Raw genomic sequence first — 13807 nt, forward strand, 5'->3', positions numbered from 1 at the left:
CCTTTAGCAATGCAGCCACAGCTTCCTGGGTGGCATTGCGAACGTCTTCTCCATTCACCATTAAGATCTGGTCCCCCTGCATCAGTCTTCCATCAGCATCTGCAATGCCTCCTTTCACAATATCTGACACAAATACTCCAGTATCATTTCTGCAAGCCATTTTGAATTTAAACATTATTACTTTTCCTCAACTGAAAATGAAAAGCTAACTTTTTTAAAATGAAAAGTTTATGTATATTTTTAAGGTTTTTACTGTTTTGAGCAACAGTGGGGCAAATCAGAACACATTTTGTTATCAAATAACAGCATATGTTTTATGATATTTCAGAGACTGAGCAGATCTTTTATAAGAATATTTGTTGTTCATCAATTATATACTCTGAACAGAAGGGGACACTACTCTTCTCATTTAATGGGCCCCGCAGCTAGTAAATGGTAAAAACAGGGATAAAGAGTCAGTCCTTGGGTGCTAAATCTATTGTTCTTTCCATACCATTAAGAATCCTTAAATGGTTATTGACCTGTGGCTATGAAAATAACTTGCTGTTATCATCAACACTATTAACATTATTGAAAATAAATAACACAAGTATATCTCAAACTAAAACCATTTGTTACTCAAACTTAACTATCATTACTGTATTATTTTACTTTGAATCATTACAGTTTACTTAGTTATAATATAGATTTTCCAACATGAGCAAACATTATTCCAATCCTTTCACAGAAAAATAAATAAAAACTGAAGGAAATCCAAAAAAATTAAAAAAAAAAAAAAACCCTCCCAAACTTCTCATTAAGATACAAAGGCAACTGTAAATAGAAATGTATAGTGAAAGATTATATCACTTGTTCTTCCAGGGACCTGACCACAAACAAAGCATTACGCCTTCTGATTCTAGGTCTCAGATTTTCAGAATTAGGATGTTGGATTAGATAGTCTTTGTATACTCTTCCTAAGGCAAAGAGGATGTGTTAATGGAAATTTTTATAGTGCCCTGATGATTCCACATTTTGTGGTAGCCTGGTCCCTATAGTGAATGTTAATTTCACAGTGTTTCAGAACCGCTACACAACTGATACTATATTCCCAAAAACAATGCCTAAATTTTCAAATACACTCCTACTGAGATTCCAATAATATGACTCTTTCTCTGTATTAAAAAAAAAAAAAAATCATTGGTTGACTCTGAAAAAACAAACTGGCATAAATGTCCTTTTATTTCTGAATAGAAATGTCCCTGCAGAACCAAGTGAGCATTCTGATGTGCCCATTTCCAAAGGATATTCTGACATAGAGGTCACTATTTCATAAATTTTTGACTCTTGGAAAAAAGCTGCTTTGAAACTAGATATCTGAAGCCTGAAGAATGGTGATAGTAATTCAGGGCCAATACAGACCATAAAATTTCTTTTTACTGAAAGCTAACTTCATTTGTTTAACTATCTGGTATTTTCTGATCCCAATGAGCTTATAATACTAGAAGGAAAAAAGACTTATGGAACTTAATGTTTGGTAATATTACCTATATATAAATATTTTAAAATGTACTCATAAATATTAATTGTGCACACTTACTGATCTGCCCACACCCATCTCCTGCTTCATGCTTTCTGTCCTGTGGTGACTGCATGCTCCTGCTCACTCTGACCTTTCTCCCTACATGAGCCCCCAGTCCCTTCAGCAGACTATCATTTAATCACTTCCAGCCTCAGCATGGGCACCTCTCTTCATGGAACTTTTCCCTAATCCACTTCCCTTGGTCCTTTTCTCTTCTGCTTCCACAGGTTCTCCACAACATGTCTCTATCACTCCTCAACAGACTGATTTGCTATAAGAATATTTTTAATTCTTGTTCACTAGACTATGAATTTTTGAGGTCAGAAACCATGTCTTATCTAACTATGTTCCTCAGAATCTAATGTATTTCCTGGCACACACAAAAAAACAACAAATGGCTTTTTGTTGAGGGCATTTAAAATCCTCCAATATACTGACTTCAGATGTTGAAAACCAGTATTATTGTATGCTTCCACCATGAGCAGGCCAATGACTGCCACCTGCAGAACATGGGCTATTGATAAAATTCTACTGTTGCTATAATCAGTTCCAAAGGCACACCTTTTACCAACAATACTTAATCCCAGGCCTTTCCCTGGCTTCTTCTGAAGCTCGATGGTGAGGGCATCACATACATCCTCCTCTTTGTAGGGGGCCTCATCTCTGTAGAGTGTCAGGCGCACTCTTTGCGGCGTCTGTCTCAGAACGTTGATTGCTTCATCGTGTGTGGCCTTTCTCAAGTCAATGCCATTCACCTGAACAGATATGGGACACTGACCAGGAGGAACCAGGGGAATTAAGTGAAAAAGGGAAGGGAGGCTGGAGGGCAGAGGAGAAAAAGCAAGGAGCAAAGAAACATACACCCTCTCACTGACTCTCTCTGTCATTTTTGAAGAACAAAAATAAGTAGCTGTACCTCTAAAATCTGATCTCCAGCCCAAAGTCTTCCATCTTTACATGCTGCTCCTTCTTCATAAACTTCATGGATAATAATGGCACCCTAAGGGTCCAAGCACAACACACCCATGGGAATCCAAACACACTGTACTTTTCTGATAGCCATAGGATTATATATTCAGTAGATTCATATGTGAGCCAAAAAGCATCATTCTAGGAAATATGTAATAGCACAATTTTTGCTAAAAGTCTCAAAGAAGTTTATTTTTCTAATTATAGAAAAGTAGAAAAAAATCATAAAACATAAATCATACATGAATATAATAAGGATATAATACTCTTTCTACAAACAAAAAGACTGAAACAGTGTTTTTGATGTTTAGAAAAATTTGGTCTACAAAGCACCCAGTTTTTCACACTCCTCTCAATACGGGACTGAAACAACCTGGATATTAGTAAAAAGGATATTAAAAAATGTCAAGGACTGGTGAGACATTTTGAAAACTAGAGGTCATAGTAACAAGTAAAACAGAATCTTACTGAGTCAGTACTGATCAATACTCAAAGTAATGGTCCCAGTACCTAACTGAATATTTGCCCTGTAAATAAAAATAACAATGAATGATACATTCTTTTCAGCTTTTACAATTTATTCAATAAACTGATAGGAATCTTCCTGGAGTATCTTGGAGCTGTCTGGAGGCTGCGTGCATGGCTGAAGCACTCTGGTTGGGCACTTACCAGCAATGTGTCAGAACCCCCAACAATGCTCAGACCCAGCCCTGTTCGCCCTTTGGAAATCTCAATTGTTGTTTCACAGCCAGGAATAATGGGGCAGGTTGCAGGATCAGAAGCAAAGATTGCTGGTGTTGATGACCTGCTTGTACCTAAAAATAAATTAAAAATAAAATAAAATAAAAATAAAAATGAACTAGAAGCTATGTATGGGAAACTCACCACACAGGTTGCCTTCGTAATGGAGCAGGAAAACAGGTCCAGGACTGGGGGGAAAGGAGACTTCTTCAATTTTGCCTTGAATCATTTAGTTATCTTATATTTAAAAATATCAAATAAACATGACTAATTAATCATTGTTAATTTGGGTGGTAGGTACAATATTGTTTAATTATTTTAATTATTACTTGCTATTCTATACTTTTTAAATTGCTAGAGACCTAGAAGACACAGAGTACAAAGGAAGAAAAACAGAAAGTTGAATTGAAGCTCCAGTATCACCTAGATATTTTACATTTTACTGGAGCCAAACACACTTTTTATGAAATAAATATCTGTAAGACTTAGAACTGAGATACATGGCAGAGACGTGACAGCAGGTTCAGGGAAGACCACAAAGTGCATCATTAATCTTAGTCATGGTTCCTGCTCTTTTTACTTTTCTGTTTCCCTCTTCTCCTAAGTATCTGTTCTTATGGAATCAATTCTGAATACATATGCACACAAATACACATAATTATTTGCAGTGTTCCTCCTGGTGTCTCAGTTGGTGTATAAACTCTGATATCAAATCCTAAAGCAGATAGGTCAGAACTGAACAAATAATACAGTATAAAAAAACAAGAAGAATATAATTCCACACCTTACTTTATAAGTCTTCATATTGTATCATATGTTTTATGATACAACAAAGAGCACACAGCAAATAGCATGTTTGGGGAAAGCAAGGACACTTCACAGGGTAGCGTATGCTTCAGGCAAGATGTTCTCTTTTTAGGAAATCAGAAACAGACTATTTTCTTGTTTCTGAAATGGTATGAACAGGTGTAAGATATTTTCTTTTATGTTAAGTTTTCATTTAGAACTTCATATTTTTATAGACAATGCTATTTAGGGACCAACATAAAACCGAAAAAAATGAGAAAATTTCCATAAAGTCTTTTAACACTTCAGCAAATTACCCAGAATTACTTTCTAAATACAGGATTACTTTCATTAGAGATGTATTACTTTAAGACTTTTTTTGTCCAACTATATTATGAATGTTTTAAACTAGCATTTCCTTAAAAACCTGTCAGAACTGAATGTTTCAGTTTATAGGCTACTCCCCCAAGGTGGAGAAAAAACCAAAGTCTTTAAATCATTTTTAAAAATTTTGATGCTGCAGAGCTTGAAATGATTCTATTACAATTCTAGTATAATTTTTCAAAAAAATAACTAAAGGAGTAATTTCCCTCTATATACTAGACTGTCAGTTTAATGATACACAGAAGTCTCATTCATGGTCCACATATATCCATTTCAGCTACTTTGATGTGATCGTCTAATACACACCAGCCACAAAACTCAGATTAACTATGCATATGGTAATAACTAGCATTTTTAAGTGTCTTGTTAGTGGCAGTGTTGATCCTATCTGTGCAACTGGAACTCTGAATAGCCACTCTACAGATAAATGAGACTTAGAGAAGTTAAATTACTTTCCCAGTATATATAAAAAAAGAATCTAGAAAATGGTATTTCTAATACATTAGTTAGATATTTGGACTCACAAATACCTTCAGCAAGAGATTTTTAGAGAACAAAGAAGAGGACTGCTCCCTTGTTTTAGAGAAGAAGAAACTGACAGAGGCGTAAGCGGGAGGGTGGGTTTCCTAAGGTACCAGGGCTGATGTGTGTGCAGGACACACATCCATCTCCTGCCTAACAGTCCAGGACTCTTCCTTTGATAGCCCCTCTCTTTAACCACCCTCTCACTGAAGGGCTCCCCTAACACCCCATTAAACAGTGAGATACAGGCAGGCAGCTCATTCTCAGGCAAGGAATCTCCACAGAGTTTGCTGCATGTACAGGTGTAGAAATCAGCACTTACTTCGGATGGATTCAGGTTCCAGTTCAGGGGAGCCAGACTGTGGGGCCACAGGAGACTGAGACGTTTTTTCTCCTTTGGCTGCACTGGCTGATGGAGAAACAGACTGGAAATCCGGATTTTCAGCATGAATGGTCAGTTTTACTGTTTTTTTTGCTGTCTTCAGAAGGCCAATAAACTGCCAGGGTATCGGCGTGGAGGAAAAACAAAATTCAAAAACAAATTAGCAGACTTATACAAATGCAAGTCACCATTATCACTGGAAACTAACTCTATCTTTGAGAAGAGACAGACGCAAATGATTCCTTGTCAGGATTTGAGATGTTAAGAAAGAAATGGTTCTAGTTTTTCTCTGCTTTCTCCAAATGCCTAATATTGATTAAAGCCATGGTTAATTTCCACTTTTAGTTCTGATCAGATTTCTTCCTTATATAAGTAGAGGGCTTTTCAACTTTTACATTTCAATCACTTATCCATTATTTTAATCCCTACAACCTTAAAAGACATATGGACTATTTAACCCAGTTCCTGATTCTACAGAGAATCTACAAAAGCTTACACATGCACTTATAATAAAATGTTAAAAGGATAGGAAAACCATGGATCAGAAAAATCAAGTAAAATGGAAAGTAAAAATGTAAATTTATGGGTCAAAGGAACCAACCTACACAACTATTAAAACTGAATTTAAAAAAAAAAATGATTTTAAGCTTCTTGTTGGTCAAAGTAGAAATGGAAACAGTCAGTTACATGGTTCTCCTTCACTGTAAGGAAGGAAAAAGACCACATCTCAGGGTAAACAAAGCATTTCTTCTAGCACTTATACACAAATGCCCTCAAAGGAGACTCCAAGTAAGTATTACAATCACTTTTGAAGAGAAAATCTGGGTACAAAGTACTGTTCAACCCTAATAACAGTAATATGCTTAATGGCTGAGTTTTAAAATCTGTTTATAAAGCAATTTGTATAGTAGATGTTCTGGAAAGTAAACGTGCATGAGAAAATGATTCCTTTGGCCCTAATGAGAAGTGAGCCGTTATATAGAAGTTTCAAGTTTCCCTAAGGAAAAAACAGATATAACATTTATAAAAAATGCCCTGTGAATACTGAATTAGTGATCAGGCAATAGTGAACATCTTAAAATCAACTTGTTTCAACAGAAAATAGAGATTAAAGACCTTTAGGGAAACTCTTCTTTTCCTTATTTTATTGTTGAAAAATACCTTTTCAACAGGATAGCCAACAACAACTTCATCATCTACAGCCAAGATCTGATCTCCAACTTTGAGTCGTCCATCCTAAATGGAAATGTGAAAGATTCTGAATGATTTTCCAAAAGTAATTCCCTCTTCTGCCACTTTATGACAGAGAAAGGTAAAAAGCCTGACCTTGGCCGCTACTCCGTGCTCTGTTAAACTCTTTACGATGACTCCACTGAGTGTATCCTCTTCACTGATAGCAATGCCCAAACCACCTTGATCCTAGAAGAAAAATGAACATGCAGGAGACTTCAAACAGATTAATCTTATACAAGTGGAAAGAAAGTATGTATCTATAAGAACTAAATATAATCTTCCACCAAGGGTTAAAAAAGCAATTAAAACTCTTACTGAAAGTCTACAGTTAGAAATCTATTCTATTCTTTCTTTTTTTTTTTTTTAAAGCAAACTTTGAAATGTCTAATGGGAAAAGAAAATTCTCCTCTACCAAATAGTCAAGTGATTTCATTCCTCTCCTATGTCCAACATTTTTAGAAACTTTAGAAAAATATCCAGAGGGCAGAAATGCATTCCATAATTTAAACCAAAACATTCAACACTTACAAATTTAGTCTTGTGTAACTGGTAACTGGCTGACTGAATAAATCACTCAAAACCAACCAAAGTACCCTTGCTTCCTCTCTTTCTCCTTTGGATCTGAGAAGTAACAACCAAGTCTGGCTCCTTCACTCTTTTCTGTCACCTTTCTTCCTTTGGAAGACAGATGCAATTAGTGTTGTGTGCTCTGTTTTTCTGGGTGGAACACCCAGAATTGTTTCACCAGAGGAGTTTTGATTTGGTGCAGAGAGATAACACCTCCGAGTCCAAAGACATGCCCTGAAAACCTGCCAAGGCTGGAGAGTTGCGCCTACTTGGTCTATATTTTCCACATTTTCTTTTATCAAAACCAAATGTTCAATAATAGTGGCCTTTACCTTTCTTTAATGTTTACTTTAATAAAATTAAAACAGAGTTTTGAATTTTCATTCTGGCCAAAGCTAGTAACCTTTTGCATTATAGTTTTCATCCAGGAAAAATTCACAAAAAGTAAAACAGAGAAAAGGGAACTTGTGATGGTTTATCTGAAATATACACACAAGGGCCCAACTTGCTTTCAGAGACATTTATGGTCATGACTATAACATCAAGGTAAGATTTCACCATCATTTTAAATATGATTGACATTGTAGTTTTTCTGAGGTAGACTGTTAATGTTGGATGAGTTTCAGACTGTCACAAGCATCCCTCTCCACCACTTCCCTCCAGACAATTAGTCACATATGTAAGGTAGAAGAAGACCACTTCAGCTTCTAATTTACCTTCTGCCTAGCTGCAGAAATTTGGATATGCCACTTTACATCTTTAACCCTCAATTTTCTCACACAGAAAAAGTCTAAATGTTCTCACTGAAAAAAAATAAAATAATAATAGTAACTGCCACTTAGCTAAAAAAGTACTTTATTGGTACAGTAGGCACTGGTACTTCAAAGGTGTCTAACATCCATTCCCATCTTACCCTTGTGTAAAAGCTAACAGATCTTCATTAGAATACTCAGTCCAGCCACCCACCCCCACCATCCCTGACAACTGTCTCCCTGCCACCCTTCTCCCCTTTCTTGCACACTTCCATCTTTCCTCTCCTCACTCCATTTCTCCTTCTCCTTACTTCAGGTGGTGGTTTTGCAACTTGAACAGAAATTCTTTGATACTCCTCCCTTTAAGACAGCCTAAAAGTAGGGGCTGGATTTAATGACTCTAACAAAGAGAACAGAGCAGAAGTAATGGTGTAAAATTTCACACAAAGGTTCAAAGAGGTACCAGGGCTTGCTCCTTGCTTTTCTCTTAGATTGCTTGTCTTGCACAAGACCCGCTGCCACTTCATGAAGATATCTAAGCAACCACCATTGTGTTATTCAGCTTTTTGTCACTGGGGCCAAAATACATGACAAGAACAACTTGGAGAAGGAAAAGTTTATTTTGAGGTCACAATGTCAGAGGTTTCGGTTCATGGGTGGCCAACTCCACTGCTCTGAGCCCACAGTGAGGCACAGCCTCATGGCAGAAGAGTATGGCAGAGGAAAGCAGCTCAGGACATGGTGGCCAAGAAGCAGAGAGAGGACCAGACCACAGGAAAGATGAACCATTCCAGGACACACCCCCAGTGACCAACAACCTCCAGCCATGCCCCATCTGCCTACAGTAACCACCAGGTTGGTCCAATTAGTCCATTCAAACCAGAAACGACTGATTATGCTATGGCTCTCATAATTTAATCATTTCAACTCTGAATATGCCTGCCTTAACACAGGAGATTTTGAAGGATACTCAAACAATAACATCCATGAAGAGAAGATAAAGCCTCTTGCCAACAGACATTCAAGGAAATCACATTGGAAGTGATGCACAGCCCCAAACCTTCAGACCACTGCAGTGCTACTGGCAATCACACAAGAAATTCTGACCCAGAAAATGAGCTTAACTGTTCCCAAATTGTGGACTCACAGAAACTGTGAGACAGCAAGTGACTGTTGTTTAAAGTTTAAGTTCTATACTAATTCGTTTAGTAGGAAGTGTAAGTAGCTCCAAGGACAGTGTTTGAATGACTTAAATTGATTATATAATTTTATTCCCATGGCCACAGTCCCTGGTTGAAGAGTAAACATATGAACTGAACTGGTTCATTTAGGATGAAACTTGTGTCTTTTGCTCAGAATACTGGAGTAGCCACTATCTTCCCATTTTCCCAACCATATATAAAGAGGTTTGTACACATTCCTAACTGTGGTTGGCAGTCATACTAACATTATGAGGAAGACTGACCTTCGCACCAAGCTGGTACTGTGCATGGCTGTGCAGAGAGACAGAGAGAAATAACTGGCTTTGACATACTGAGCCCAGGACCAACAACCCCTGAAGACTGCTGACCAATTACCTGAGTCCATAAATTCTGTTCTTTGATTAAGACTGATGGAGAGAAGGGTTGGAGTTGTGACTCAGTGGTAGAGCACTTGCCTAGCATGTGTTTGACATTGGATTTGATTCTGAGCACCATGTTTAAATAAATGAATAAAGGTCCATCAACATATAAAGAAATATTTTTTTTAAAAAGGCTGATGGAGAGAGCTTTTGTGGTTATTGTTTTTATTTGTAGCCGAAGCAGTCCTAAAAGGAACAGTAAGTCACACATCTGCATGTATATTATGCCCCAACCCAACTTAGTAAACTACAAAAATAATTAAGCATACAGATATCTACAAATTTATTGGTGTCAGGAAAAAAAACACATAACAGAGGATTGTAGGGGGTGAGTATGCAATTTCTTAAATACCTGCTTAACTTTTCACATACTTTTTCCAGAACAGGGTGTCTGTATGTGTACGTGTGTGTGTGTATACACACAAATACGTAAGCATATATATTCCTTAGCAATAAAAGACCTGAGATAAAAGTTCTGAGCTAGTTATTAAAATACTATCCTATGTGCATACATGATTACATGACCAATGGAATTCTACATCAGGTACAACCAGAAGAATGAGAAGTTATACTCAATACATGTATAATATGTTAAAACACATTCTACAGTCTTATGTGATAAGAACAAATAAAATAATAAAAAATACTACCATAGTATGTTTATAAAGAAAAACTGTATAAACAGCTAGAAAAGAATTAAAACAAGAATTAAATGTGAGATTAAGTTAAACTATTGTTATTATTAGGAGGATTATTTGGAAGGTGAAAGATTTGCTAAAATACAGAAGATAAACAATGGTATTTGAAGGTTTTCACCACACACACACAATGTATGAATATGAAAAAATTTCTGACAATCAAAGAAGGTTATTACCTCTTTTGATGTACTTTTCTGGGGTAAATTATTATAAAAATAAGTCTTTAATAAAAAACATTTTCTGATAAATTGAATTAGCATCTCACTCAGTCACTGAGGATTTAGATTATATATATGAGAACTTTCTGCTTATACTTCCATTTTCCCATTTTAAAAAAGTAAAAGATAATAAACTTGTTCAGAGAATTTTTAAAACAGAACTAGAAATGACAATTATTAGAACTGCCAGTTTAAGATAATGCAAACATCTTCTCTTCCCGACTCCTGATCTCAGCATTTCCTCCCTTGTGCAAGAGTGGCATTCATTCATTCTTCACTACCACCCCCCCATGCTGTGTTTACTCAGTGTGAGCTATGTACACAACAATACACACCGTGTGGCAGAGAAAGTATGAACATTTCTTCTCTCAATATGTGTACATTTGAAATGTACAGAAAAGACACCACATGGAAGCTTTCCACAAGAGATCTGCTCTTGGGCCATACATAATTAAGTGACAAATAAACAAAGACATTAATCGTGAGCATTATATATAATTATGTATCAGAATATCGAAGAATTATTTAAAAAGGAGAGGTGAGACTTAAGCTGGTCTCAGTAAAGGTAGGATTTAGATAAGGTGAAAGAAAAAGGACAGTCCAAATGATATAAGCAAAAGCAAGTAAGAATAAATTCTTAAAATATTCTCTATGACTTCATTTAAATCAGTTTGACTTATGTAGAGGATACCTACACTGAATCCTCAGAGTATATGGGGCAAAACTACAAATTGAAATGGGTAAAAAGTGAGATTTGGAGGTAGAATAACAGAGTTTTAAGTTCTAACTCTACCACTTGTAGTTAAGGGCATCACTAAGGGTAGGGAAATAACAGCAACCTCACAGGGTCCCAAAGAAGTAAGTAACAATGAACAAATGTGACATTACCACTCAAGTATGTTTTCAAATAATTAAACATTAAAACTATACAGGATAGCACATATGACAAAGAATTTCAGATGAGGCATGTGTGTTAGAAAGCTGGTTAAGTCTCCCATCTTTGCTTAACTGAGTTTTATTTCCATGTCATTTCATAATAAAGTTAAAAAGTTCAGGCTTTTTAGATTCGTCACTTGACATCATTTTTAGCAATGCCTCCTCAAAGGAAGTATTCAAGGACATATTCTGTGGGGTACTCAGAACCTTAAGGTTCAAAAAAATTACTGAAAATAATTATAATAGTTTGCATGGTGGTAAATGCTTTACATCTTTAATTTTTTCACTTAATACTTACAACAGTATCCCTAATATAAACATATTGTTTTCTTCATCTTAAGGAAAGTAAGGCACAGAGAAGTTAAATGGCTTGCAAATAGCCCAGAGAGTTTAAATAACTCCAAAGTCCACACTTTAAATCATTAAAATCATGATTAACTGCTTCTGTGTAACTGATTTTTTAAAAGTCTTGAATACTCCCCTTACTTACTTTGGAGTCTATCAATAAATATTCCAGTTACCTGAAACTTGAATGTATCTGAAATCGATATATAAATGGAAGACTTCTGTGGACAATGCACTGATGTTTTCAAAGGCCTTGGATTCTTCAATAGACAACAACTAATTCAGAAAGGTAAGTAAATGCACATCATCAACAGACACCCATGAATGCATCATCAACAGGAGGCTAAAGGCAGAGACCATGTTTTATATTGTGCAATGAAGGACTCTTGCTCATTACCTCATCCAATCTCACAATAACTTTATGATATGGGCAGCTCCATTTATTGAAGAAGAAAGTGAGGACCAATGTGATTAAGTGATTTATCTGAGATCACGTAAGATGTGAGAGGATTTCTGACAGATTAGATTTCTCTCTATCCCACTGCTAAATGCCAGGCCAAAGAATTTCAGTTTAACAGTTTGACAATGACTGTTACTGGAAGGTTCTGAGCAGAGGACTGAAATAATGTGAATCTGTATGGAATACCTCAAACAGGTGGTCTAATGCAGAAAAAAGCATCAGAGAAAACCAGTGTTAAGAAGCAGTGAGACATCTCTTGGCCATCTGATTCTTTCTTAATAATGATAATAGTAAAAATAATAATAAAAGGCAATATTTATATATGTGTGTCAGGGTTTAGACACTATACGTAAATATGTACATATTTAATTTTCACTATATATTTAATTCCCAAGATAACTCTATAGGGTAAATACAATTATTATTCCTATTTTGGAATGGAGAAACCATGTACTATGACCTAACATGAATTAGGTCATAGTTTCACTGTGAATCCAGGGCTCTGACCCAGATGATCTGGCTTTATGTCTGTGCTCCCAACCCCTCAATAGTTTTCTGCTCCTTATTCATCTAATAAGTTCACTCCACCATACTTCCTGTGTACTTATTATATAACAGGACATACTAAGCTTTAGGTGAGTAAATTAGAAGCAATGCCATGAAAGAATATATGTAAAAAATTATCTTATTTTAGAATTTTTGAGATAAGCATAAAGCAAAATTGGAAAATCATTCATTATAAATAATTCAGCATACATTCAAATGTTTCATAATTAGCAATAGGTAAGTTATTGCATTAAGTTAAATACTATAAACTATACTATAAACTCATGACTCCAGAATTTCAGAATTTAAAAAAAACTAAGCCCTGATATTGGTATGAGACTGGAAAAACATCCCCCTTCAATGGCAACAGAATGAGGAATTCATATTGCAGTGTACAGAGAAAGGACAGAGGCTTTAATGACATCTGTTCTTTTTCCTGTAAATAAAACAAAATAATCCACAATAAAAAATTTCCTTATATATTTATTATAAGATGAGAGCAACCCATTTTTGTTCTGGGTTACCTCATTAGAAAACAAAACCAAATCAATGTAGTCATGGTATTTTTCAAACAGAATCTGATCAGGTGCCATGGATTGTGCTATTTTATAAGAAACTCATTTAATCTTTACAATGACCTAAGATAAAGGCACTATTATAATCTTCAACTTCAAGGGAAGGAAACTGAGGCAAAGAAAGATCATAAATGTGCTAAGTACATACCTAATGAAGCAAGGATTCAACTCAGAGAGAATGAATCCGAAGCCCAGGCTCTGGGCATCATGCCACAGTGGCGCACAGCAGGAAAGCAGTGTATGTACCACTCCCCTTCTTTCTGGCAGTAGCGTTTCCTGTAAACATCCTCCTACTCTCCTAGTCTGCCTCCTTCTTCACTCCTCTCTTCCCTAAGTGCTTCACTACTCTTTCTGCGTATACTCTAGTTCACCCACTGCTCATTTGCTTTCCAGCCTAAGCCTGTAGCTCCTGAAAGCATTCATAGGTTTTGGCTCAATAAACCTCTTTTGAAAAGTAGACATTTGAAACTAGCCATTGAACCATTTGAAAGCAAATACTTTACTGATGCCT

At 36.0% G+C, this 13807-nt stretch overlaps 1 protein-coding gene across 12 annotated transcripts in view; it reads right to left on the reverse strand.

Annotated features, from left to right (window-relative positions):
- MPDZ (multiple PDZ domain crumbs cell polarity complex component) overlaps window positions 1-13807 on the reverse strand; it is a 166405-nt gene that overhangs the window by 18115 nt on the left and 134483 nt on the right. For all 12 annotated transcript variants that reach the window (XM_079113123.1, XM_079113118.1, XM_079113120.1 and 9 more), the window contains 7 exons: window positions 6672-6764; window positions 6507-6581; window positions 5286-5460; window positions 3200-3345; window positions 2478-2561; window positions 2123-2316; window positions 2-149 (listed from right to left, as the gene is read on the reverse strand). In XM_079113123.1, the coding sequence (XP_078969249.1) occupies window positions 2-149; window positions 2123-2316; window positions 2478-2561; window positions 3200-3345; window positions 5286-5460; window positions 6507-6581; window positions 6672-6764 (915 nt within the window). The remainder of the gene's footprint in view (window position 1; window positions 150-2122; window positions 2317-2477; window positions 2562-3199; window positions 3346-5285; window positions 5461-6506; window positions 6582-6671; window positions 6765-13807) is intronic.

The sequence above is a fragment of the Sciurus vulgaris genome (genome assembly GCF_902686455.1).
Source record: "Sciurus vulgaris genome assembly, chromosome: 15".
NCBI lineage: Eukaryota > Metazoa > Chordata > Mammalia > Rodentia > Sciuridae > Sciurus > Sciurus vulgaris.